At 50.0% G+C, this 27569-nt stretch overlaps 3 protein-coding genes across 3 annotated transcripts; 2 read left to right on the top strand and 1 right to left on the bottom strand.

The window, feature by feature from the left end:
- Positions 1-229: 229 nt before the first annotated feature.
- LOC133078224 (interferon lambda-3-like) lies at positions 230-1557 on the top strand. Its single transcript, XM_061173187.1, has 5 exons — positions 230-409; positions 689-766; positions 1035-1178; positions 1287-1370; positions 1459-1557. Exons 1-5 carry the CDS (start codon positions 230-232, stop codon positions 1555-1557), a joined length of 585 nt encoding a protein of 194 aa, XP_061029170.1.
- Positions 1558-18064: 16507 nt separating this feature from the next.
- SYCN (syncollin) lies at positions 18065-18487 on the top strand. The gene has a single exon (XM_061172466.1). It carries the CDS (start codon positions 18065-18067, stop codon positions 18485-18487), a length of 423 nt encoding a protein of 140 aa, XP_061028449.1.
- A 2324-nt stretch (positions 18488-20811) lies between these two features.
- On the bottom strand, positions 20812-23705 carry NCCRP1 (NCCRP1, F-box associated domain containing). Its single transcript, XM_061172465.1, is given in 7 exon segments — positions 20812-20952; positions 21068-21206; positions 21788-21883; positions 22531-22582; positions 22668-22730; positions 23328-23537; positions 23540-23705. Coding segments are annotated over 7 exon segments (867 nt in total).
- Positions 23706-27569: the final 3864 nt, after the last annotated feature.

Here is a 27569-nt window from a genome sequence, read left to right as displayed (position 1 = left end):
TCCAGAAGAGGAGGCTGAAGTCAGAGACGCCAGACGAGACTGAGAGACCCCAGGCGACAGCCTCAGAGTGGATACTTGATCCCCCATCTGCTGACAGAGACCAGAGAGCAGGAATGAAGCTGGGTCAGCCCCTACATCATTGTCTGGGACCCTCACCTCCCCAGAGCCTCCACCCTCACCCCCTGACGCCCTCCCTCCCCTCATCTTTCTGTCCTTCCTTAACACAGACATGGCCCTGGGCTGCACGCTGGTGCTGATGCTGATGACCGTGGCGCCGAGCAGGACAGGAGCAGTTCCTGTGCCCTCGCCCCTCGGGGCCCTCCCAGGTGCAAGGGGCTGCCACATGGCCCAGTTCAAGTCTCTGTCCCCACAAGAGCTGCAGGCCTTCAAGAGGGCCAAGGACGCCTTTGTGAGTCTCCCCCGACCCCTCCTGCAGTGGGCGACCCTCCACCCCTCCCTCTGGGCGCTCCCCGGCTACCTGGGCTGAAGGTGGGCCTGCCCTCCCCACACTGGGCTGACCTCCACCCTCCCCGCGGTGGGCGATCTCCTGTCCTCCTGCGGTGGATGTGCCTCTGCGGTCCTTTTGGAAGTTCACCTCCCGTCCTCCTGTTGTTGGCCATCCTCCAGTCTCCCTGGGGTCTCCCCTCTGTCCCTCCCCCTGTGGGCTGACCTTGCCCTTGCTCTCTAGGAAGAGTCGCTCTTGCAGAAGGACTGGAACTGCAGCTCCCGCCTCTTCCCCAGGACCCGGGACCTGAGGCAGCTGCAGGTGAGTTGGGAGAGTCAGGCCCGCCTGCCCTCACCTGCCCGCCCCGCTCCGGCTCTGCAGGTGGCCCCTCACCTCCTTCTTCTCTCACGTCCTTCTCTCCCTGCCCTCCCCACCCGTCCCCTGACCCCTTCCCCTCAGCCAAGCACATCAGCTCTCACCTGACCCCGACTTTCACCTTCCACTGTCCCTTCCTCTGTTCCCCTCACCTGTGCCTCCTTGCCTGTTCTCTCTCACGTGCAACTCTCACCTGTCTTCTGTCCCTCCTCAGGTGTGGGAGCGCCCCGTGGCGTTGGAGGCTGAGCTGGCCGTGACACTGAATGTCCTGGAGGCCACGGCTAACTCATCCCTGGACCACATCCTGGACCAGCCCCTTCACACGCTGCACCACATCCACTCCAAGCTCCAGGCCTGTGTGAGTGCTCGGGGCACCCGGGCCGTGTCTGGGCTCTGGCCACCTGTACGTCCCCCTCTGTCCCAGGCCCTGCCTCACACCCTCAACACCACCCTCCTCTGCCCACAGGTCCCAGCTCAGCCCACAGCCGGCCCCAGGCCCCGGGGCCGCCTCCACCACTGGCTGCACCGGCTCCAGGAGGCCGCGAAGAAGGTGAGCGACCGGGGAGGGGAAACCGATGGCTGGGCTCAGCTGCGAGCCCAGACGTGGGAGCTACTGAGCCATCCCCCTCTCCCCCCAGGAGTCCCGGGACTGCCTCGAAGCCTCTGTCATGTTCAACCTCTTCCGCCTCCTCACCCGGGACCTGAAATGTGTTGCCAGTGGAGAGCAGTGTGTCTGACCCTGGAGACGCACCTGTCTCAGCATCTTTTTTATTTTTTTTAAATTTAATTAATTAATTTATTTCTAGCTGCATTGGGTCTTTGTTGCTGTGCACGGGCTTTCTCTAGTTGCGGCAAGCACGGGCTACTCTTCAGTGCGGTGCGTGGGCTTCTCATTGCGGTGGCTTCTCTTATTGCGGATCACCGGCTCTAGGCGTGCGGGCTTCAGTAGTTGTGGCTCACGGGCTCTAGAGCGCAGGCTCAGTAGTTGTGGCGCACGGGCTTAGTTGTTCCGCGGCATGTGGGATCTTCCCGGAGCAGCGCTCTAACCCGTGTCCCCTGCATTGGCAGGTGGATTCTTAAGCACTGCGCCACCAGGGAAGCCCTGTCTCAGCATCTTAGATATTATTTATGCACAAACTACCTCCACTGGATTATTGCTTCCAGATCCCTATTTGTTTTTGAAGCCCTTAAAAGATATTTATTCTTGTACTTTTTGTAAAATGTGTGAAAATAAACAATTTTTCTATGACATTGACCTTGTTTATATGTGACTGTATAAGTGACTGCACAACTGCGTATGTGACTGTGGCCCTCTGAGTGTGCGTGTATTGCAGTGGGAAGGCGAAGTGAGAGATGAAGAGACTATGAAAGAATAAATGAATGAGGAGTGAAAGAATCACCGAGGATGTTTTCAGCCACAACAATGGAAGATTTCATTGCATCACAAGCTATCATTACATTAAGTAATAAGATGTCTAGAGGAGGCTGTGTCTGGGCAGATCAGCCGGACCATGGCTTTATCATGGACCTACGGTCTATATCTGTTAGTATTTCTAAAGATATGTGTTAAAATTGTGTTTGTGTTACATTCACCCCAACTTCTTGTGGTTCTAAACCTGGGATGACTATTGTCAGGGTGGCGATGTGCTGGGAGAAATATCACAGAGAGAGTTGTCACCAAAAAATCATTAAGTTCCACTGTGGGCATTGTTCTATGTAGACTGCAAATAATTTTCTTGTCTGATCTGTATGTCTTTTATTTCCTTTTCTTGCCTTATTGCACTGGATAGAACTGTAGTACTATGTTGAATAAGAAGGGTGAAAGAGGGCATCTTTGCCTTCTTCCTCATCTTAGGGGGAAAACATTCAGTTTCACCATTAAGTGTAAATGTCAGCTGTAGGTTTTTTGTAGATGCTCTTTTTCAAGTTGAGGAAGTTCCTTTCCATTCCTATTTTTCTGAGAGTTTTAAAAAATTATGATTGGGGACTTCCCTGGTGGTCCAGTGGTTAAAAATCCGCCTTCCAATGCAGGGGGCATGTGTTAGATCCCCGGTCAGGGAACTAAGATCCCACATGCCATGGGGCAACTAAGCCCGTGCACCACAACTACTGAGCCTGAGCGCTCTAGAGCCTGTGTGTCACAACTAGAGAGCCCGTGTGCCGCAACTACTGAGCCTGTGTGCCACAACTAGAGAGCCCGTGTGCTGCAACTACTGAGCTTGTGCACTCTGGAGCCCGTGCGCTGCAACTAGAGAAGCCTGTGTGCTCTGGAGCCCGCATGCCACAACTAGAGAGAAGACTGCACACTGCAACGAAGAGCCCGTGTGCTGCAATGAAAGATCTCGCATGCCACAACTAAGACCTGATGCAGCCCAATTAAAAAAAAAAAATCATGAATGGATGTTGAAATTTGGCAAATGTTTTTCTTCATTGATTGATATGATCACGTGATTTTTTTTTTTCTTTAGCCTGTCTTGGTGGATTGTATTGATTGGTTTTCAAATATCGAACCAACCTTGCAACCTTGGAATGAATCCTTTAGGTCATGGTGTATAATTTTTTTGATCTACTGCTGAATTCTATATGCCAATATTTTGTTAAGGATTTTTGTGTCTATATTCATTACCTTACTTTGTGTGAGATAACAAGTTCGCATTATTTTTTAAGCCAGTTGAGTTAAAACTTACTGTTACTTGCAGCCAAAAGCATCCTTAATGATACACATGGAAATGAAAGGTGAGTTTCTCTCAGAGTTGAAGAATTCTGGCTGCATGGGATTGTTCTGCCTCTGCCATCCCCAAGACTGTCATTGATACAAAGCTGCAAAGAGTCCTTGTATTCAGTATCCATGGAAGGGGGGCAAGAAGATGAATAATCTGGGGCTGCAATCTGGGGAAACATGCTCTTCTGCCTACTCCTGTCTCTATGACATTACTATTTCTTACCTCTGTTTCTTGAAAGTTTCACTCCAACTCTTTCAGATCTTCTCTGCTTCCTCTTATCCACTACTCCATCATGTCCTCTCTCTCTCCAAATGGATTACTTTGCCCTCTCCCTCATAGAAGCTACCAGGTAGAAATTCCACATCATCTATACCACTCTCCTACCTGTCTCCACCGTCCTTTTGCTCCCCTGTCAAGATCAATGAGCTGCCTTTCTCTTAATGACATGAGAGGGGCCAGTGCCTGATCCTGGCCCCTCTTATGTCATTCCTCCATAAATTATCCTTCTCTTATCCTCCATTTTTCAAAACTTCCTTTCTACAAGTACCTGCCCATCAGTGGTCTCCCCTTTTATAAAACCCCTTTCTTAATCTGTCCTCTTCTCTTCAACTATTTCTCCATCTCTCTTTTCCACTGGCTCCATTTCCTTACCTAATCCAGGCTCCATAGCCCTTACAGTTGGCTTCTGTTCCCAGAACTCCACTCCACAACAACAATTTCTTATAGCTAAATCCTGCAATTGCTTCTCCAGTTCTCACCCTAGAAGACCTCTCAGTAGCATCCAACCCATTCCTCACCAACTCCTTCTTGTAACTCTCTCTTACTTTGACCTTAGTGATACCACCCTCTCTTTGTCTTCCTTCAATTTCTGTCTGATTCTTCTCAGTCATATTTTCTGGTTCTCTTTCTTCTTCCCACCTCTTGAATACTGGAGTGTCTCAGGGTCCTATCCTGGACTCTCATTTCTCTTCTGTCTTTATACTCTCTCTGGGGTCATCTCACACATCCTCATGGATTCACCAACTACCTTCTTGCTGACTACTTTTGTATCAGTCTGCTTAGGCTGGTTATGCTTTAGTAACAAATGACCCTCAAATTACAGTGGCTTATAACAACAAAGCTTTATTGCTCACTTATGCAACACAACCATCTTTTTTAAAATAAATAATTAATTAATTATATTTTTGGTTGCATTGGGTCTTCGTTGCTGCGTGCGGGCTTTCTCTAGTTGTGGTAAGTGGGGGCTACTCTTCATCGTGGTGCGCGGACTTCTCATTGTGGTGGCTTCTCTTGTTGTGGAGCACAGGCTCTAGGCATGCGGGCTTTAGTAGTTGTGGCGCGTGGGCTCAGTAGTTGTGGTTTGTGGGCTCTAGAGCGCAGGCTCAGTAGTTGTGGCGCACAGGCTTAGTTGCTCTGTGGCATGTGGGATCTTCCTGGACCAGGGCTCGAACCCATGGCTCCTGCATTGGCAGGTGGATTCTTAACCACTGAGCCACCGGGGAAGTCCACAACACAACCATCTTGAGTAGGCTGACTCTCAGCTCCTCACCGGGATTCAGGATGAAGGTGCAGTTGTATCTGGGACATTTCTGGTCTTAGAGTAGAGAGGTAAGAGTACATGATGGAGGGAATCCCCTGGTTTGGACTCGGCGCTTTCACTGCTGGGGCCCAGGTTCAATCTCTGGTTGGGGAAATAAGACCCCACAAGCCTTGAGGCTCAGCCAACAAAACAAAACACAAAAAAGAGTACATGGTGTACTATGCACTGGCTCTTAGAACTTCTGCTCAGAAATGATACACACCACTTCCATCCCCATTTCATTGGCCCAAACAAGTGACATAGCCAAGCCTGAGGTCAATAAGGCAGAGATTAATAATTTTCCCCAAGAAATGGATTCCTCACTTTGGAAAGGAAGAAGGTATTTGGAATGATAAGGCAGTATAACACATCCTAAGTTCTTATCTCCAACTCTGACTTTATTATTTATTTATTTTTTGGCTGCATAGGGTCTCAGTTGTGGCACGTGAGATCTTTCATTGCGGCGTGCGGGCTTCTCTTTAGTTGCAGCATGTGGGCTTCTCTCTAGTTGTGGTGCACGGGCTCTAGAGCACGTGGGCTCAGTAGTCGCAGCACGTGGGCTTAGTTGCCCCTCGGCATGTGGGATCTTAGTTCCCCGACCAGGGATCGAACCGGCATCCCCTGCATTGCAGGATGGATTCTCAACCACTGGACCACCAGGGAAGTCCCTCCAACTCTGACTTTAAAGACAAAGACAAATTAGCTTTATTATTGTGTGTAGAAACCAGCTCAAGTTCAGATCCAAACTGGACCAGCTGATAAGCCAGTAGCAATGAACACTCTGATCCTAAAAGTTCCCATGCCATTTTCTGACTAATGATCCATAGAAAGGGATTTGCTGGTGGAAACCCCCATTAAGAAGAGCTAGTCCACAGTGCTGAGAAGGCAGGGCCACTGTCCACTCTCCATGGTTCTGAACACCGCTGTTGGCTACAGGAGGGTGGTTTCTTTCATCCCTGGGACCTTGGTGGATGCCTGTTAACTTCTTCAGCACTTACAGATTTTTAAAATGAAATATTGTCACATCACATATGGTTGTGGGATTTTTTTTTCTTAAATAACAGAAAACTTCAACTCAACTTGCTTAAACAATCAGGAATTTGTAATCTCATATACCAAGAAGCCTGAGGGTAAGATAGATAAGGAGTTGGCTAATTTAGGAAATCACACTAATGTTATTGATAATTCAAATCCTTTCCATCTTTCAGCCTTGCCGTCCTCAGCATTTCAGACTCATCCTCAAGTTTGATCACCTCAGGTCACAAGGTGGCTACCGCAGTTCCGGATATTAAATCCTTTGAGCAATGTCCAGAGGAAGAAAAGGGACAGCATTTCCATGTATCTTTCTTATCACTGAGGAAAACCTTTCCCAGGAGCCCCCTAGCAGACTTTCCTTCAATCCCACACTAACATCCCATTAAAAATTGCAACCCCCCCAGTGCTCCTGATAGCCTAGTGCTCTACTTTCCCCCCCATAGCACATATCTCCTTCTAACACACCATAAATGTGCTTACTTAAAAAAAAAAAATGTATTTATTTGGCTGAGCCAGGTCTTAGTCGCGGCACACAGGACCTTCGTTGCTGTGTGCCGGATTTAGTTACTTCCCTGACCAGGGATCGACCCCAGGTCCCCTGTATTGGGAGTGTGGAGTCTTAACCACTGGACCAGCAGGGAAGTCCCAAGAATGTACTTACTTATTGGGACTTCCCTGGCGGTCCAGTGGTTAAGACTTCGCGCTTGCACTGCAGGGGGCGCCGGTTCGATCCTTTGTCTGGGAACTAAGATCCCCCAATATAAGCTCCACCAGCTCAGAGGTTATTGTCTGTTTTGTTCACCTCTGTCCCCAGCACCCAAAACAGGCACAGAGTAGGTGCTCAGTCAATACTTATTGAAAGAATGGATGACTGTCACATTATGTCACATGCCTCAGCCCAAATGATTCACTGGAAAGGGACATGAGACAACTATAATTGGCTCAGACCAAAGATGGTCGGCTTTGTAGAGTGGGGTAGGGGCCCACTTCTCCTGAAAGCTCAGGTCACAGCAAAGATGGTAGATTTCTGATCAAAACGGGGGTTATTTCAGGCCTCCATAATCTATTACAAGCCTCCAATACTTATTTCATATTTTCTCCCCTCTCCTTAAAATTCCAACTCCTCTCCCCCAACCTCACTCTCACAGATGGCTTTGCTTCTTCCACTGAAAATATGGAAGCAGTAGGAGAGAAATCCCATATGCTCCCACTACCACATCCACTTACCTACCAGCATCGGGGCCTGGATGCTCTGCTGTCCTCCTTTCTAAGCCCAACTTCTCCACTTGGACCCTGGATCCTACCTGTTTCTTACTCATAATTCTCCCCTCACCGCTTATCCTGCATCATCAGTTTTCCCCTGTCTATTCCTATCATTTCTATTATTTATTCTATCTCGGGAACTCCCTGGTGGTCCAGTGGTTAGGACTCCACGCTTCCACTGCCAGGGGCACAGGTTTGATGCCTGGTCAGGGAACTAAGATCCCACATGCAGTGATGTGGCCAAAAAATAAATACATAAAAATAAAAACATAAAGAAATTCTATCTCAATCCCACACCCCCTCCAGTTACCACCCCATTTCTCTGCCTCCTTGTACTAGTCAGGCTTCTCCAGAGAAACAGAACAACAGGATACAGATATAGATATATACCAAAGCCCTGAGAGCCAGGAGAGCCTATGGTGTAAGTTCCAGTCCAAAATCCAGGATGCTTGAGACCCAGGAAAGGCCAATGTCTCAGCTCGAATCTGAAAGCCAGAAAAGAACACAGTCTCAGCTCAAAGCAGTCAGGCAGGTGGCGTTCTCTCTTACTCAGCCTTTTCCTTCTATTCAGGTCTGTCATTGATTAGATGAGGTCCACCCACAGTAGGGAAGGCAATATACTTTACTCAGTCTACCAGTTCAAATGTAATCTAATCCAGAAACACCCTCACAGACACACCCTGACCAACGTTTGACCAAATGTCTGGGCACCCAATGGCCCAATCAAGTTGACACATAAAGTTGACCATCACACTCCCTTTTCGGCAACGTTTGTCAAAAGAGTTGTCTATGTCACTGTCTCCTCTTCCCCTGTGTCTCCTTTGAGTAAGGCTTTTGTCCCAACCACTCCACATTCAGCTCTTGTTCAGACCATCAATGACCTCCATGTTGCCAAACCCAGCGGTTGAGTCTCAGTCCAATGTTTCCTGATCTGTCAGGAGTAGTTGACATGGGTGTTCATCCTCTGCTCCATGAAACACATTCTTCGCTGGCTCCCACTTTCCTGGTTTTCCTCCTCCCTCTCTGGTGGTTCCTTCTCATTCTCTTTTCTGATTTTGCTTCTCCCTGAATATACCAGGGCTCATCCTGGCCCTTATCTCTCATCTATCAGTGATGCATGTATCTCTTCTCATGGCTTAGAACCCAACCCTACCTCTACAGTCATGGCTCTTGTGGCAGATTGAATTCTTGGTGCAAAACTTCCCCCTCCCTGCATCTATACCTTTCCCATGGCCTCACTGAAGGCAGAGTTTACTTCCCTGCCCCTTGATTCTGGACCTAGCCATGTGACATTTTTTTAGCCAGTGGTATGTATGTGCAAGGATACACAATAATGTGCCTGTTCTCAGTCTAGTCCTCAAGAGGCCTCATGGGTTTCCTGTGCCCTCCTGGGATTTTGTCATGACAATGAGAAGAGCTTCCCTGGCTTGCTGCTCTCCTTCAGCCTGGCCTCAGACCTGAGCCAGCCAGACCCTCAGCTTGAATCAGAGCCACCCAGCTGAACCCGACCTGCATCACCCAGCCCCAGAGATCAGCAGAGCCATCCCCAGCTCATCTGCAGATGGCTAAGTAAGTGGTTATTGTGTCTTGAAATTTTTGTGGTTGTTTATCAGTCACAGCACACACTAACGGATACACCTTCCAAATTTAGCTCTTCAGACCTCACTCCTGAACTCCAGGCTTATACATCAAACTGACTACTGAACAACTTCATTTGGATGTCTAATGGGCTTCTCAAACTTATCATGCCGGAAATGTAACTTCTGCCCTTCTCCACCCTAAACCTCTCCTTCTATTATTTTTCTCATCCTAGTAAATGGCAGCTCCATCTTTCAAGACCCACAGGCCAAAGACTTTGGAATCATCCTTGGCTTCTCTCTTTTTGTCATCTCCCACATCCAGTTAGTAAGTCCAGTGGACGCTACTTGAAAGAATATGCTGCATTGGACCATTGCTCACTCCCTCTCTGGCCCCACCCTCTCCCAGCTGGACCATGGCAGCAGCCTCTTCCCTGTGCTCCCCAGTCCTGCTCTGAGCCCACAGTCTGTTCCCCACATGCAGCCAGAGGGACTCTGTGAACACCTGAGTCAGGTCAGGCCCCTCCCCTGCCCAGAGTGCTCTCCTGGCTCCATCTCACTCACAGTAAGTGTCCGTTGACCAATGAATGAATAAACAAAATAATGATATATATGTCAAAGAAAAATTGAACAGTCGATCTAAGAAAGAAATGGAATGGATTTGCATTTCCTTAATGATCAGTGAACATATTTTCATGTGCTTATTGGTCATTTGCATCAAAATGAGTCTTACAGGGCTAAAATCAAGGTGTCAGCAGGGCTGATTCCTTAGGGAGGATCCTGGGAAGAATACGATTCCTTGCCTTTTTCAACTTCTAGTGGCCACCTGGATTCCTGGGCTTGCGGCCCCTTCCTCTAGCTTCATAGAACATCACCCCAGTCTCTGCTCCTATTATCACATCTCCTTCTCATCTGCAGTCAAATCTCCCTCTCATAAGGACACTTGTGTCTCCATTTACGGTTCATCCAGATAATCCAGGACAATCTCCCCATCTCAAGATCCTTAATTCAATTACATCTGCAAAGTCTCTTCTGCCAAAAAAAGGTCACATTCATAGATTCCAGGATTAGGACCTGGATATCTTAGGAGGCCATTATCAATCAGCCTACCACAGTCAGCCTTCCCTCTACTGTACCCAGGTTGTGGAAAGACTGAATTCCCTTTATTTTCCCCTGGAGATCTGTGTCCTATCTGACTCTCTGATCATCCCTCAACCTGCCTCTTACCCAAGCTTTGTGATAATACCTTAATATCTATTCTTCCTTTATTAATAGGAAACTTGATTTTTTACCAGGCATATGGCTAACCTGAGTCATGACTCAGCTTCTTATGGCATCATATGCTCACCTGTAACTAAGTTCTGACAGAAAGAGCTCTTAAAGGGTGGGGATATGGGATATGGGATATGGATGCAAAGGATGGAGTTCAAGCAATCATCTTGGACCATGAAGAGGAAGCCACATATTGACGATGGAGCAACAGTATGGAAGGAGCTTGGGTTCTCGCACTGTGGAACCCCAGACAGTCTGACACTGGAGCCCCAGACAGCTTGGGTGGCACCTCTCTTCATGAAGGAGAGAAGAATACTCCTCATTTGCAGTAAAATCAAATACAAATTAGTGATAAGCAGAATAATGGCCCCCCCAAAGATGTCCCTGTCCTAATCCCCAGTTATGACAAGGGGGAGATAAGGTGGCAGATGGAATAAAAGCTGTTAATCAGCTGACCTTAAAATAAGGAAATTATCCTGCATTATCTGGGTGAGTCCAATGTGATCACAAAGATCCTTTAATATGGAAGAGGGGCAGAAGAGGAGGTCAGAGTCAGAGAGGGATTTGAAGATGCTATGTTGCTGGCTTTGAAGAAGGAGGGGGCCACAAGCTAAGGAATGTAGGCAGCCTCTAGAAACTAGAAAATGCAAGGAAATGGATTGTCCCCTAGAGCCTCCAGAAGGAATGCAGCCCTGCCAACACCTTGATTTTAGCCCAATGAGATCCACTTTAGACTTCTGACCTTCAGATCTGTCAGATAACGTCTGTGTTGTTTTAAACTACTAAGTTTGTAATCATTTGTTATGGCAGCAATAGAAAACTAATATATAATTGATCCAGCCTTCTTCCCCTGAATCTTTCTCTGTCTTTAAGGCCCATCACTAATAGTAATAATCAAGGGACTTCCCTGGTGGTCCAGTGGTTAAGAATCCACCTTCCAGTGCAGGGGGCGCTGGCTCGATCCCTGGTCGGGGAACTAAGATCCCAAATGCCATGGGGCAACTATGCCTGCGTGCCGCAACTACTGAGTCCGTGTGCCACAACTAGAGAGAAGCCCATGTGCCACAACGAAGAGCCTGCACACCTCAGTGAACAATCCTGCATGCTGCAATGAAGATCCTGAGTGCCACAGCTAAGACCCGACGCAGCCAAATAAATAAAAACAAATTTAAAGAAATAATAATCAAAACCAACACCAACATTAATAGTTAACATACTGAGCATTTTCCTGTGCCTGACACAATCTCAGCACATGACACTTATTATCTTATGTAAGCCTCACAACAATCCTACAAAGGAAGTAGAAAGCCTTAAATACAAATGTGGGAAAAGAAGAAAAAAGGCTGAAAATTAGCAAGCTAAACATCAATCTCAAATGTTAGGATAAGAACAACACAATAAACTCAAAGAAAGAATGAAAACCAAATGCACAATAGAAACTAATGCTATTTATTATTATTAATGAAATAAGATCAAACGAAAGAAAAAACCCAAATATGCAATAGAGAGGATCTACAAAGCTAAATGTTGGTTATCACTAGTAATTTGAAAAGACTAATAAAACCCTTGCAATTATATCTCAAAATTGATAAAAAAAAAAGATTCAGCCATTAAAAAAAAGAAGGAAATCTTGCAATTTGCGACAGCATGGATGGCATTATGCTAAGTGAAATAAGTCAGACAGAGAAACAAATACTGTGTGATCTCGCTATATGTGGAATCTAAAAAAACAAAACCAAAAACAAATGAAAAACTGAACTCATAGAAAAAGAGAACAGATTGGTGGATGGATGAAGGTGGTCAAAACGTACACACTTCCAGTTATAAGATAGATAAGTCCTGGGGATATAATGTACAGCATGGTGACTATAGTGAACAATACTGTATTGTATATTTGAAAGTTGCTAAGAGAGGACATCTTAAAGGTTCTCACCACAGGGAAAAAAATGCAATTATTCGAGGGGATGCATGTTTACTAAACTTGCTGTGGTCATCATTTCGCAATATATGCATATATCATTATGTTGTACACCTTAAACATATACAATACTATATGTCAATTATATCTCAATAAAACTGGAAAAGAGAAGGAAAAAGAAAAAAAAAAGAGATAGAGAATATATCAATGACCAATATAAGCAACAGAAAAGGAAACCTTCCGAAATTTTGCCATTTGCAGCAACATGGGTGGACCTAGAGGGTATTATGCTCAGTGAAATAAGTCAGACAGAGAAAGACATATACTGTATGGTATCACTTACATGTGGAATCTAAAAAGTACAACAAACTAGTGAGTATAACAAGTAAGAAGCAGGGAATTCCCTGGCCGTCCAGTGGTTAGGATTCAGTGTTTTCACTGCCGTGGTCCGAGATCGAGTTCAATCCCTGGTCGGGGAACTAAGATCCCGCAAGCCTGGGAGCCAAAAAATAAAAAATAAAAATAAAGTAGACACAGATATAGAGAACAAACTAGTGGTTACCAGTGGGGAGGGACAATGTAGAGGTGGGAAAGTGGGAGGTGTAAAGTAGGCTACAAGGATGTATTGTACAACACGGGGAATATTGCCAATATTTTATAGTAACTGTAAAAGGAGTGTAACTTTTTTTTTTTTTTTTTTACAAATATTTATTGAGTGGCAAGCACTTTGCTGAACGCTTGATACATTCTTTCTTTTTTTTAAATTAATTAATTAATTTATTTATTTTGGGCTGTGTTGGGTCTTCGTTTCTGTGCTACGGCTTTTTCCACTTGCGGCGAGCGGGGGCCACTCTTCATCGCGGTGCGCGGGCCTCTTACTGTCGCGGCCTCTCCCGTTGCGGAGCACAGCCTCCAGACGCGCAGGCTCAGTAGTTGTGGCTCACGGGCCTAGTTGCTCCGCGGCATGTGGGATCTTCCCAGACCAGGGCTCGAACCCGTGTCCCCTGCATTGGCAGGCAGATTCTTAACCACTGCGCCACCAGGGAAGCCCAAGGAGTGTAACTTTTAAAAATTGTATAAAAAATAAAATAAAAGGAAAGGAAACGTTCCTTACAAGTCTCAAAACTGGAAGAGGTAACTAGCTTTTGTGTGTATTGTCTCCACTTCACACACGAGGAAACTGAAGTTCACAGAGGTTGAGTATCTTTCCTAGTTCACGCAGCAGGTAAGTGGCAGCGTCGGGATTTGAACCTGAGGCTCTAGCACTCACCTGCCCGCTACACGAATCTCTGTGCTTTGGCGCCACCTCGCGAGAATGCCCAGCCTCCCCATCCCAGCCGGCAGCCCGCGAAACTCCGCCCACTCCCCGGATTTAGTTTAGGGTTTCCACCGCCCACCTGCCGGGAATCTCGGGTCAAAGTTGTTGCAGCCCTTAGGAGGTTCAGACTCCGCTTACTCCACAGGCTTCCTTCTGAAATTTCATTGGATTTTCTCCTTCAGTTTCAATCACTCCCCTGCAGTGGCCCCCACCCTGCAGCCTTGATCACCTCTGAATTCCTGCCACGCCCTCCTGGTGGCAGGTTGCCTATTTGGAGCCGAATTATTGCTATATCTGTCTCAGATGGGAGTGTCAGCCTTGCTCAAGGGCCCCCAGCAGCCTGACATCACCTGGGAGCTGGTAGGAAATGCAGAAACGAAATCCTACCCCAGACTTGCTGAATCGGGATCAGTATCTTGACCCTCCCCACCCCACCTCGTCCCCCAAGTAATTTGCAGCACAGTGAAGGCTGAGTAGCTCTGGCCTAGACCACAAGGGGACCGTGGGACCCAGGGAGCCTTCCAGATAGGCCCCTCACCTGGAGCAGGTGTAGCTGAGAAAATGGTCTTCAGCCACGTCCTGAAGTTAGATGATGACTGATTTTGTGTCTGCGCTGGAGAAGATTCAAGTGCATTCCAGGCATCTGGGTTCCAGGCACTGTCTTACGAGGCTCCGTCGTGGACCCCAAGACATGCTCCTTTTTCTATTGCTAATGGAATTTTGTTTAATTTGTTTGGAAAATTATATGAAATAAACTTTATAGGAGCTGAGCAAATTGAGGTATCAATAAAGAAAATTCTAGATGTGATAAACAATCAGTGACATATGAAGTCTTAGAAGACCAAAGCCCTAACCCAGTGGTTCTCAAACTCTAGCATCAAGTCACCAGGAGGGCGTTTAAAACTCAGACTCTTGGGCCCCACCCCTAGAGTTTCTGATTCATAGAACTGGAGTGGGCCTGAGAATCTGCATTTCTCACAAGTTCCCAGGGGATGCTGATGCTGTTAGTCCAGAGACCATGCTTGGAGAACCACTGTTTCCAAACCAGAGAGTCAGGGCTGCTTTGGAGGGTTGTATTAGCCCTTGAGAATTATATAGAAATGACCCCAGTCAGTGACCTGTCATTACAGAAGAGTAATTCATTCCAATGATCCAGTGTAAATTTAAGTACTGATCTGAATATTTTCCTGTATTTATGCACAGATTTAGCATTTTCATTTAAATTATGTGTCACCTATAATGTTATTTATGTTCAGGTTCTACCCTGATTGAGACAAAAACTTTCTTTTTTCTTCTAGTGGCACTTTCAAGTGTATACCCACCTCCTTCTTTTATGGTCTGATGAAAAATGTCAAATCAAGGCGTGAGATCTAAAAAGGGGATTTTTTTTCCCCCCACATTGTACGAATCAAAATACATCGGTGGATGTTTTTTTAAAAAACCTGCTGTTCTTCCCACTGCATTCCCAGAGTCCTTTGCAACGCCCCTGTAATAGCTCTTTTCACATTGTATTCGAATTATTGATTTACCGTCTAACTTTCTGAAGGGCTCATGGGTTTCTCAAGGGCAGGACATTCTTCCATTTGAAGAAAAAAAAATGTGCAATAAGGAGATGTTTATTTTTCTACTATTTGTCCACTATGTGTTATCAACAGCGAGGAAACTGTTTCTGGAGGAAGATGCCTGGTAGGCGCTCACGTGGGCATGTTTGATGTGTGCATGGAATTTTGTGATTTTGAGATTTCATGGGGCGTAGGGTGGGAGCAGTTGAGAACTGGGGTTCTGTTGATGATGGTGGGCGTGTGATTCTGTTGGCAGGATATTGTCTGGGACCGTGTTTCTCTGGCACTGTGGTATCAAGCATGTGTCTACACTTGCTGTAATCCTCTAGGATCCACCAGTGAGAATCAGTGACCATCAGTGGCTGACTATGTGAAGGGGTGTCCCTACCCCCCCGAACCCATGTGTGCATCTCTGGACTGCGGATGCTGTGCCCATGCCCCAGATCTCCGTGGGTTCTCTCTGACGCTGGCTGTGTGCTGTGGCTCAGTGGGTCCTGCGTTCCTGTCCCTGGTCTGCCTCCGTGTCAGGGTCTCCTCACCATTCCATGTTGCTCTCTGTGTCTGAAGCTCATGGCCCTCCTGGGTGGCTGGGGCTCTAGGTGATTGTGTCCATCCCCAAGTCTGGTGGCCCTTGCAGAGCTGGGAGGGAGGGGACTCTGTGTCTCTGAAGTTAAGGACGCCCGCTGGGAAGTTAGCAGCTGGAGATAAGATTTCACAGTCATGAGAGGAAAGGAGGGAGAAGGATCCAGATTTGGTCTGGGGCAGGGCCAGGCCAGAGTCCAGGGTCTCAGAATCATTATAAGAATAGTTCTAGGGACTTCCCTGGCAGTCCAGTGGTTAATACTCCGAGCTTCCACTGCAGGGGGTGTGGGTTCGATCCCTGGTTCAAGGAACTAAGATCCCACATGCCATGCAGTGCGGCCAAAAAAAAAAAAAAGGTATAGTTCTAATAGCTCCCGTTAATTGTGCACATACCATGTGCCAGGCACTGTACTTCATGCTTTATAGTTATACTGTTTTTATATTATATTGACACTGTCATTTATAAATATAACTATATTTATATTTATACTGTTGTATTTATTCAATATCACAATTAAGTATTTATATTATATTTATAAATAATTATGTGAATTGTTCCTAATGTTTTTGAATAATATTCTATTAGTTATAAATTACATAGTAATTTTTAATTATCATTTTCTATTATCATTTTCTATTATCCCATTGAAGGTAGGAAGAAAAGTTCAGAGAGGTGAGTTCACTTGCCCGAGGTCACTCAGCAAGGTGACAGAGTCAAAATTTGAACCTAGTTCCAAGTGTTTCCAGCCTTTGGCTCGTAACCATTGCATTACCCTGGTAAAGGCGGAAGACAGCATCTGGGGGACCAGGAAGGAGCAGTGTTAGCTGGGTGGCCATGCATAATAGCAGATTGTTGTCGGTGTCGCATTGTGCTGGTGTGTGTTTATTGAGCCTTTATCGTGTGCCAGGCACCGTGCTAAAGGCTTTCACAATAAGAATATGGCAAATGCTCATATGGCATTTAGCAAGGGCCCTACTCTAAGTACTGTTATGTGGATTAATTCATTTACTCCTTATACCAGCATCCTGAGGTGGATACTGTCCTTGTCTCCATGAGGCCCTGAGGTGGAATCATGTGTGAAAGCTTGTGGAGGAGCTGGGATCTGGCTCCAGGCAGCCTGGCTCCATAGGCTGTTCCTTTAGCCCCCATACTTTCTATTATCCCTTGTAATCTTCACAACAATCCTATAGTGTAGGAAGAAATATCACCCACTTTACAGATGAGGAAACTGAGGCCCAGACTTGGACTCACCCACAGAGCCACAGACTTGAACCACTGTCTGTCTGATCAGCTCATCCACACACCTGACCCTGTTCCTGTCTGGTGGGAGGCCAGGAACTCCAAAGAGCCTCTGAAGGGCCTTGGCCAGACTCCCAGGTGCCAGGGGCCCTGTCTCTCCCTGAGGTCTCAGACTCCCTAACCTTCCTGTGCAGCTCCTTAATTTTGCCTTTGGCTTGTGCCATTTCAGCTTGCTGATTAGTAAGCAGTCATGTTACAAAAATTGTCTATTTTCCCCCAGATTAGGTTTTTATTTGTTTGTTGCTATACAAAAGGTTTAAGTTTTATACAGTTCAACAGGTCCTTTGTTTATATTATAGATGCAAGATTTCCAATCTTGGTTAAGAAAATCTCCTAGCTCCTTGGGAGTGGGAATGCCGGGCAGTGGGGTGTGGGGGGAGGCAGCCTCTTCTTCCTTCTCTCTGCCCCTCCTTGGCTTGTCCTTCTTGGAGTGGGGACTGGGGGCAGGGTTGTTTGATATCTCCTTGTCAATTTATAAGCCCTCTTCATATATTATAGCTACTAATTCTACGCTGTCCCAAGTGTTGCAGAGTTTTCCCCAAGCCTTTTGTACATTGCCTTGCAATGGTTTTTGTTATGCAAATATGTCTAATATCTTAAGATTGGTTAGGAAGATCTCCTGCTCCTGGGGAGGTGGGGGGGGGGATCTCCCTCCCCATCTCCTCTCTCCCCCCTCTTCCTTCCCCTCCAGGGTCTCTCTCTCCTTATCTCCAGCTTCTCCATTCCCAAGCGCCTGCCTCCCGGGAAGGGGACCTGCCCAGCGCGGAGGCCCAGCTCCCCTCCCCCTCTTTGGGCCTCTTGGTATTTGGAAGGGGGTTGTCCATTCCTTGTCAATTTTTAAGAGCTCCTCCTCCCTATAACTATTAACCCTATGCTACCCTCTGTATTACAAGCCACTGGTCCTGTCATTTGCCACATTAAATCTTAAGCTGCTGAGTTTTATACAAATAAGTCCGTCTTGTATTCATCTGTTGTGGGTTTCCGACCTAGGTTGGGAAGACTCCCCGCTCCTAAGCGCCCTCCTCTTCCCTCCCTAAGTCCTTATCTCGCAGCTTTTCCTTTCCCACGGGTCAGGATCATAAAAGGACGGGAGGGCGCTGCCCTGCAGTGTCAACATGTCCCCTCTGTGCTCACTGTTGCTGGCCTTGGCCCTGGCGGCCGTCCCCGGCATCCGAGGCGCCTGCCCGCAGCCCGCCGACCTCAAGAACGCCAACGGGACGCGCATGTGCGCCAAGCTCTACGACAAGAGCGACCCCTACTACGAGCGCTGCTGCGGCGGCGCCGAGCTGTCGGTGCAGCCGGGCACCGACATGCCCTACCTGCCCTCTGGCTGGGGGAACGTCGCCTCGTCCCTCGTGGTGGGCCAGCGCTGCGACCTCGTCGTGTGGTCCTCTCGCGGCAAGGCCGGCAAGAAGCACAAATTCTCGACCGGCACCTACCCGCGCCTGGAAGAGTACCGCCGCGGCCTCTTCGGGGACTGGTCCAACTCCATCTCCTCGCTCTACTGCAGGTGCCCGCCCGCTGGCCCGCGCCCGTAGGGACCCGGCCCTCCAGTCCGCACATCCACCTGCCTAGCTCCCAACCGAGCACCCGGGCTCCAGCCCCATCATCCAGACCGCTGAGCCTCTAACCCAAATTGGGCGTCCTTAGAACCAGTCCCGGAGGTCCCCCTTCTCCTCACCCACGCCCCCTCCCCCAAGCCCATGCCCCTTGGATCTCCCAGACCCAACTCTGGGATTCCCAGGCTTAGAAGCTGACTCAGTAATCCAGCCTCCATTCTGGGAGCACCTTCTCCAACCTCAGATCCCAGAGCTCTCAGACCCAACTCTGGGACTCCCAGATTCCAAACCTGACCCAGACCTCAAGATCCCAGACCCAATTCTAGGAATACCCTATCTAGCCCTCATGCTCCACCCTCCTAGACCCTCTAGATCAGCCTTGGCCCCAGAAACCAGTTCCAGAGCCCCTGTTAAGGTTCTGAAGCCCCCAGACCCAACTTTGGAGGCCCCTGAGCCCACCCTGGACTCACATATCCAAGCTCACAGACCCGGAGGCCCTAAATGTAGCCAGGGCACCCTCTAAAACCACCCCACCTGTCCCTCTACCCCCAAGAACTCCAAGAGCCCCCAGTCCCAAACTCCCAGGCCAGGATGCCTCGCTCCTGAACTTGGAGTCCAGCCCGGGACCCCCCCCCCTCATCTCAGGCTTCTTAGAACCCCTCCCACCTGGCACCCCCTGGTAATAATTTTTGATTCTGTGGCAGGTGCTACTGATACCTTAGCAGTTCCTCATCTCCATCCCCCGCAAAGTGCTGAGCCCCTCACCTGGCCTTGTCTGTGGGGTCTGCTGAAGTCCGCAAGACCCAGAAGAGAGCTCACCGCCTGCCTCCACCACCCTGCCTTCCCTGTAATACAACTGTTATGAACTTGTCCCTGTCTGCCATCTATTTGTGCCTGGGACCCAAGCCCATGCAGATGCGGGTCGGGATGGAGGAGACAGCAGGGTGGTCAGGCCTGGATCAGCCCATACTTGGGACAATGCCGTGGGTGGGGACACACCCATAGATTCCGACATGGATTTAGGTGTGGACATACACCCCCACACAGGACATCTGGGGGACATGCCATGGTACTGCCGGTTGATTGTTAAACATTGAAATGCTTCCCACACTTTTTGGTGGATAGCCCTTCTCTGAATGCCCCCCAGCTGTTCAGGCCTGCCAGGACCTCCAGACTCCCTCAGGATTTATGAATAGGACAGTAGGAGGCCTTCAAGGACCCTGCTCCAGGCTAGGGCCAGGGTCTGTTTTGCAATCTGGCCACAGCCCAGGACTTATGGGTTGTGAAGTGCTTTCAGTGCCCCTCTACCCAACACATGGAGAACACTTTAGTTCTAATTTGTATATTTTTGAAAATTCGAATTTGCAATTTACTACTCCCAAGGATAAGGGCCCTTGATGGGTACCTGGGTTTGGGGGCTCTGGAGGAGTGAGAGAAGAGAAATGAGGGGTCTTGGGGGGAGAAGAAGTAGGGGGACAGCTCTGGGGGATGATAACTTGGGATTGGAGGAGGAAGGGAATCTGGGGGGATTCTGAGTTAAGAGACATGGGAGAAGAGGTAAGTGGAGAGGCTACGAGGCCGTAAATTGGGGATACGTGAAGAGATCAGAGGTCAAGGGAGGTACTGGAGGATCAAGGATTAGAGGATGTGCAAGTTGGAAAGTGGGAAATGAACGCAGTGAAGTTCTTTTTTTTTTTTTTCTGGCCACCACGCACGGTATGCGGTATCTTAGTTCCCCTACCAGGGCTCGAACCTGCGCCCCCTGCAGTGGAAGTGCAGAGTCTTAAACACGGGACCGCCAGGGAAGTCCCTTGGTGAAGTTCTAAGGATCAAACACCACGGAAATAATCAGCATCCTTGGGCACATGTATTTATTCATTCAGTCAGCAAAGATTTATTGAGCCCCTACTATCTGTCAAGCACTGACTCAGGAAGAAGTGGCCACTGCCCTCATGGAAAACGCCAGAGAGTCAGACATTCAAAGATGTGTGAAGATGTCAAATGAGAAACCAAGGGTCAGGCAGGATTACGGGGGCATAGGAGGTGGCACGTGATCCAGGAGCAGCTGAGGGGTCATGAAGGTTTAGAGGGAGCAGGGAGGCGCTCAGGGAACATGGTGAAGCTTAAGGGTCAAGGAGGTGCTAAGGGTTAGGGACTTCTAAGGGTCAGGGAGCTGCTATGGGGTCAGAGAGATGCTAAGACGCCAGAAGTGATAAAGGAACAAGAAGATGCTAAGGGCTCAGGGAGGTGTCAAGGGGTGGATGGATGTGACGAGGGGTCAGGACGGGCCCGGAGCCAGCCAGTCACTCCCTGAACTGCACAGACACGGAGGAGTTGGTCACCCTCGTCCGCAGCAGCCCACCGCGCTTCATCTGGTTCTTGGTCTTGTGCAGGAAGCGGACAAAGCGGACGCCAGGACTGTACTGGCGGAATACGTGGGACACCTGGGGCAGCACCGGGGTCACGAAGAAGTTCCCATAAACGCTGCTCTCCTCCCTCTGTGAGGTCTTGGGACACGAAAGCATGTGTGCGGGTGGCAGACGGGTTAGGGAGTCTCACCTGGACCCAATGGCCGGGGGGGCCTCTCCCAGAGGTCCGGGGGGCCACGTGGTGCTGGGCGATGACTGTGTGGCGGTCAGCTGCCAGCAGCCAGACGTGCAGCTCATACACACACACGTCCAGTCGGCTGTCCTCATACCTGGGGGTGGGGGCCAGGCCTTCAGCTGCCTCCACTGCCCCTACCTCCCAGCCCCAAACCCTGGCTCAGTCGCCAGTTAACACACACTCACTGGCACCCGCTTTGTGTGCCGGGGCTGGGTGGTGCTGGCACCACAGCAGTGACCAAGACAGCCCCACACCCCGCCCTCATGGGATTCATGGTCCAGTGGGGGAGGTGGACATGTCATCAGGCAGTGACAAACAGGAATGGTCAGCGCCGGGATGGGGGAAATCTGGGCCACTGGAGGATAATGCATCTGACCCAACCTGGGGGCGGCCAGGGGAAGGCTTCCTGGTGGAGCCACATGTACCGACTCCTGAAGGAGAGAGGGGACTTCGCCTCGAGAAAAGAGGGTGGCCAGCATCTCAAGGAAGAAGGAACAGCCTCTGGGCTGGCACACTGCAAGAACGGACAGACTCAGAGAGAAGGGGCCACAGAGGTGGGCAGGGCTGGGTCCTGCAGTGGCAGGAGGGTCTCTGGGAGGATGGCGTGAGGCTTGCGCTTCGGGGAGCCCCTGTGTGCGAGCTGGCTGGGCAGGCCGGTGGGGCAGAGGCACGTACCAATCCATGACCGTGACGTGTGGCTGCTCAACATCAAGCAGCTCCTCCCACAAGCCCTCCGCCAGAAGGTCCACACCCTGCTGCTTCACGGTCCAGCTGTGAGAGACAGCACGGGGGAGGCGGGGTCTGCCATCTGCCGGGATTCTCCCAGGTCAGCCTGGCCCCAGCAAGCAGGACAGCCTGACCATTGCACCCTGGAAGTGATGTCAAGGGCACTGGCATAAGGGCACTGAGAGCTCACTCAGCCTACCTCACGATCTCAGTTCCCATGAACTCCTCTGAGGGTAATGCATCCTGAGCCCCGTGTTGCAGATGGGGAAACCGAGGCTCACAAAGGGAAGTGACTTGTCAAGATCGAGCAGCAAAGAAGTGGCAGAGCTGGGATCCCAACCCAGGTGCCTGTGACTCTGAGCCTCTGAGTTGCACCATCCCACCCACCGTTCAGAAGCAGGGCCTGGTTTAATGGCAGATAGCTGGTGGCCTGGGTGACCCTCCCCCTCCCACGGAAAGAGGCTGAGCATAGGAACGATATTAACTGTTATTTATTTAACACCTACTATATGCAGGCTACTCCCAGCCAGACCCTATGGCGTGTGTTTTATGGGCACGCTCTTATGACTAACCCTGTTTACAGAGCAGGAGACTAAGGCCCAGAGAGGCAAAGACCGTTTCTCCAGGTCCCACAGCGAGGAAGGCCGGAACAAGGAATCACAGGCAGGCCACCGTGGGTCCTGGCCACTCACCTGAGGCCCTCCTGGAGCTTCTCCGTCTTAATGTCCCAGCCGCGGAAATTGCCTGGCGGGTGGACGAGCAAAGGATTAGAATGTGCCCATTCTCCAGGGCCACCCCCTCAGCACCGGGCTAGCCACAAAGCGCTTACCCAGAGTCTCCAGGGGTTGCTGTGTGGGACCAGTAGGGGGCGCTGGCTCATAAATGTTGATGCCTGAAATGCGCAGGGAAGCAGAGCCTCAGGCGCGCTGAAGCTGCCCCTCTTCCGAATGCTCCCCAGTTTCTAACCCCAGGGCGGGCTGGAAGAGCAGGAATCAGTGCCCTGCCTGCCAGACCAGACCAGCCAGGCAGGGGTGAGTGGTGAGTCATGGCCCTGGGAGAGCCCTGAGAATGTCCTGGGGGCAGAGGGACAATGCTCGGAGAGGGAGGGCGTTGTGGTGAGACAGAGGGACAGAGAGAGAGGCACCAAGAAAAAGAGATAGAATATGGGCGGAGGGAGGGAGGGAGAGATACAGGGTGAGACAAAGAAACACAGGGAGAGATAGACGGAGACACATGACTTAGAAAGAAACAGAGATGCAGGTGGGACAAAGAGACACAAGGAGACAGAGAGAGGCACAATGACAAAAAGGGACAGAGACGGATGTAGAGGAATAAAAAGACAGAGGGACACTAATAGACAAAGACGGAGAAACAGAGTAGAGAGACAAGCAAACAGACGGAAAGAAGAAGAGACAGACGGTCTGGGTGAGCGAGCCTGGGGGAAGAAGACGGAGATGTCTCCAGTCCCGCGCGGACTTCTGTCCCGCACCTTCGGGGTTGGGAGAGCGGAGCAGGTTGCGGTAGAGCGGCCGCTGCAGGAAGAGCAGCTTCCAGGTGAGGCGCGGGGGCAGCTCCAGGCTCCCGCCCGGCGGCGCCCACTCCTGTAGCAGCAGCTGCTGTGCGTAGGCCTCGGTCGGCTGCTCAGGCGCGGGGAGCCCGGGGGTCTCGGGGGCCGCGGGCGACGGCGGCGACGGGGGCGGGGCGGCGACGGCGGCTCCTGGGGGCTCGCGGGTTCCTCCATCCCGCCACCGAGCGCCGGTCCTTCCCGCACGTCCTCCATCCGTCGGGTCTGGGCGACTGTCCCGGCTCCTCTGCAGGGCTCGGGGTTAACCCAGGGCGGGAGAGGGCGGAGCGCCTCGGCTGGCATTTAAGCGAAGGGTGTGTTGGGGGAAGGATCTGGGGCCCCAGGCCCTCCTCCCTCAGATCCAACAGTCGAGGTCACAGCGCCTCCTTTTCCCAGACTGTAGAAGTCCGGGTCCCGGCCCTGCTCCGTTTCCCAAGCCTCCTGCCCCAGTTTCCCCAGGGCCAGCTGAGGACCCAGACACCAGCCCTGGGAGAGGGGTGGGACCAAGGCGCTAATGCCAGGGCTCCGGGGCACATCTACCTCTTTAAGATCCCGCATGGCGGGCTTCCCTGGTGGCGCAGTGGTTGAGAATCTGCCTGCCAATGCAGGGGACACGGGTTCGAGCCCTGGTCTGGGAAGATCCCATATGCCGCGGAGCAACTAGGCCCGTGAGCCACAATTACTGAGCCTGCGCGTCTGGAGCCTGTGCTCCGCAACAAGAGAGACCACGATAATGAGAGGCCCGCGCACCGCGATGAAGAGTGGCCCCCACTTGCCGCAACTAGAGAAAGCCCTCGCACAGAAACAAAGACCCAACACAGCCATAAATAATAAATAAATAAATAAAATAAAATAAAAGACAAAACTGTAGTTCCCAGAGGCTCTCATTATAAAAAAAAAAAAAAAAAAAAGATCCCACATGGCAGGATTAGAGGTTAATTAATGAAGCCCCCCTCTTCCCACCCGCCTCAGCTAGGCAGTAAGGGGTGGGGGGTGGGGGGTGGGGGGTGGGAGGGTAGGTCCTGCCTCTGCCGGTTCCTCCTCTGCCCTGACATGGGACACAACCTTGGGACCTGACATTTCCTGTTCTGGAAACATAGTGGGGGTGCAGTGGAGGTCAGAGAGAGACCTGGAGCCTGAGATGGGGAGTCACAGAGATGGGGAACATCAGGGAGACACTGAGATAGCGCCAGAGGGGGAAGCAGCAACCCCTCCTGGGTATCAGGGTGCCTTGCATCCCTTCCTGGGGCTGGGGCAGGTGGCACAGCTGCCAAAGCCTTCTCCCTCGGAGGTCATAGGGAGTTTGGAGTGAGGGCTGGAGTGATGGTAGGGGCAGGAGGTCGGGGTGCGGAGGAAGTGGGGTGGCAGAGGAACCTGTAGGGCCAGATGCCCACAGCCACTTTCTGCCCGTGCTACATCCCACACCCGGCCCCGGTAAGCACAGGCTCAGAGTCCCACACAGGTTACCAGTAACAAGTGCCACAGTGAGCGCTTTCTGCTTGCTAGGTGCTGTCCCTAAGCACTTACAAGTTCATTTCATCCTCTAACGACGTAGGTGCTACTATTGTGGGCATTTTATAGGTAAAAGAAAGAATAGAGAACGTGTGTGGAGCTGCATGCCGGCCCAAGCGCTCCAGCATCCGCCTGCACACCAACCCTGAGTGGGGAACTGTTGTTATCCCCATTTCACGGATGAGGAAACAGAGTCCCACCTCACAGGCCTGGTCCCATACTGCCCCAGATAACCCCATATGCTTCCACGGGTGCTTCCTGCCTCAGATTCCCACAAGACCCTGAGAGACACATACTGCAGACATACAGAATTGAGCTCACACCGGAATGATGATGCTTGAGGAAACTGAGACTCAGAGAGGTCTAGTAACTCACCCAAGGTTGCACAGCTGGTATGTGGCGAGTTGGCACAGAGTCTCAGTGAGATACACAGGGATTCAGATTCAAACTGCCCCTAGAGAGAAACACTGCCTCAACACAGAAACAGACAGGAGAAAATGGTTACATTTATTGTCTGTCTTTAACTCATTAAATCTTACAACCCTGGGAGGTGGGAACTGGTAATAGTACCTCCATTGACAGATTGGGGAACTGAGGCAAGAGAGGTGAAGTGACCTGTCCTGGGAAACTTGGGAATTAGCCAGGGCCCTGGGAGGAGGGAGGGCCCATGGAAGCGGGCAAACCAACTAATGTGCAATAGCCCCGCTGCACCTGGAAGTCTCCAGGAAATTCGCAGACAAACACTCGCAGAGCCCACAACACACGCACAACCGGAAATACTCCCTTGGCCACTACAAGCACACAAACCCACACCCTTGTCTGGCTGCCTGCCCACCTGTCTTCATTGGAGGAGGAGGATGAGGAGGAGGAGGGGGAGGGGGAAAAGAGGGGGAGGAGGAGGAGGAAAGGACAGAGAGAGAAGGAGTGTCTGTCTAGTGGACTCAGAGCTGTCCCCTGGTCAGAATCCAGGGCAGGGAGTGGCTCGGAGCCAGAAACCTAAAAAAAAGCGCAGCAAGTCTATAGAATGGGGATCAACACCCCTCCTCTGTCTGCCCCTCTCCTGCCATGGTGTCCACATTATCTCCCTCCTGGGGTCCTCACCCCCTTCTCTTACACACACACACACACACACACACACACACACACGCCACAGCCAGAGGGGTCTTACGAAAGGTTAAACCCAGGCAGTCACTCCCCCTCTTAAACCTGCCATGGCTCCCCAGTGCAGGAGAAAAATCCCAGCTCTTTGCCAGCATTAGAGACCCTAGGTTTCTGCTCCCTGATCTCTCCCATCTTAGGGACTTTGCTCAGAAAGTTCTTTCCACACAGAATGCCCTTCCCTCTCACCCATATCCCCATACTCAGTGGTTCCCAAACTTTAGGGCTCATTAGATTCACCCAGGGAGCTTATTTTAAATGTGTATTTTCAAGCCCCACTCCCAGGAGTCTAATTCAGTCCCTCTGGGCCCCAGAATCTAAAATTTTAGAAGCACCCACCCCATCATTCCATACTATGAGAAACATTTTTACTTAAATCTGAGGGATCCAGGGGCACAACCAGGGCCATACAAAGCCAAGTGTCGTCAACATTAGATCTGAAACGTCTCCTTTCTCCACCTTTTGAGCGGTAAAGGTCCCATTGTGGAGACTCAAGCTCTGAAAGGCTGTTTTTCAAAAGGGCCAAGGCCTGGATGACCAACACAGCACGCCTCCCCACAAGCCACCTCTCATGTGTCGTGAAACATTAAAAAGTACGAGCAATGGTGTGACCACTTTGGAAAACAAATTGACAATCTCTTATAAAACCAGATATGCTCCCACCCTACAACCAAGCCATCCCACTTCTGGGGATTTAGCCATGGCCACCAAAAGACCCACACCCAATGCAGCTTTCCCATGATGACTCCAGAGCAAGCCCACCCAAGTGCCCGTCGACAGGCGAGTGGATAAACCAGCCGTGCTATGTCCACACTGTGGGATGCTCTCAGTAAGAAAATGGAATGACTAGCCAAACATGCAGCCACATGGATGAACCTAAAAATCCTCACACAGAGTGACAAAAGCCCCGCAGAAATGAGCACGTACTGTGTGATTCCATTTCTAGAAAATTCTGGACAAGGCAACAGTAATCTAGAATCAGAGAAACAGGTTGGTGGTTTCCTGGGCTGCGGGGCAGGGGCGTGGACTTTCTGGAGTGAGAAAAAAAGCTCTATCTTTCTTTTGTGTGTGTGTATTTATTTATTTATTTTTATTTTTAATTTTTTTTGGTGGCACCTCAGGGCATGAGGGATCTTAGTTCCCCAACCAGGGATTGAACCCATGCCCCCTGCAGTGGAGGCGCAGAGTTGTAACCACTGGACCACCAGGGAGGTTCCCAAAAGTTCTATCTTAATTGTGGTGGTAGTTATATGGGTGTATACATTTGCCAAAACTCATCAAACTGTACCTTTAAAATGGGTGTATTTTCTTGTGTGTAAATTATACCTCAATAAGAAACAAAGCAAAAAGGATATGGTAACTCTCTCCACGTACAAATAAGGAAATAGCAACAAGCCTATTGAGTGAAAAAGGCCAGATCTAGAATAGTGGGCCTCATAGGCTACTATTTGTGTGAACAAAAAATATATATGAAGAAAACAAGGATCCATAACTTCC

Source organism: Eubalaena glacialis, chromosome 18 (genome assembly GCF_028564815.1).
Source record: "Eubalaena glacialis isolate mEubGla1 chromosome 18, mEubGla1.1.hap2.+ XY, whole genome shotgun sequence".
NCBI classification, from domain to species: Eukaryota; Metazoa; Chordata; class Mammalia; order Artiodactyla; family Balaenidae; genus Eubalaena; species Eubalaena glacialis.
Note: the sequence above shows the minus strand (reverse complement) of the source record. Positions and strands in the feature narration are given on the sequence as shown.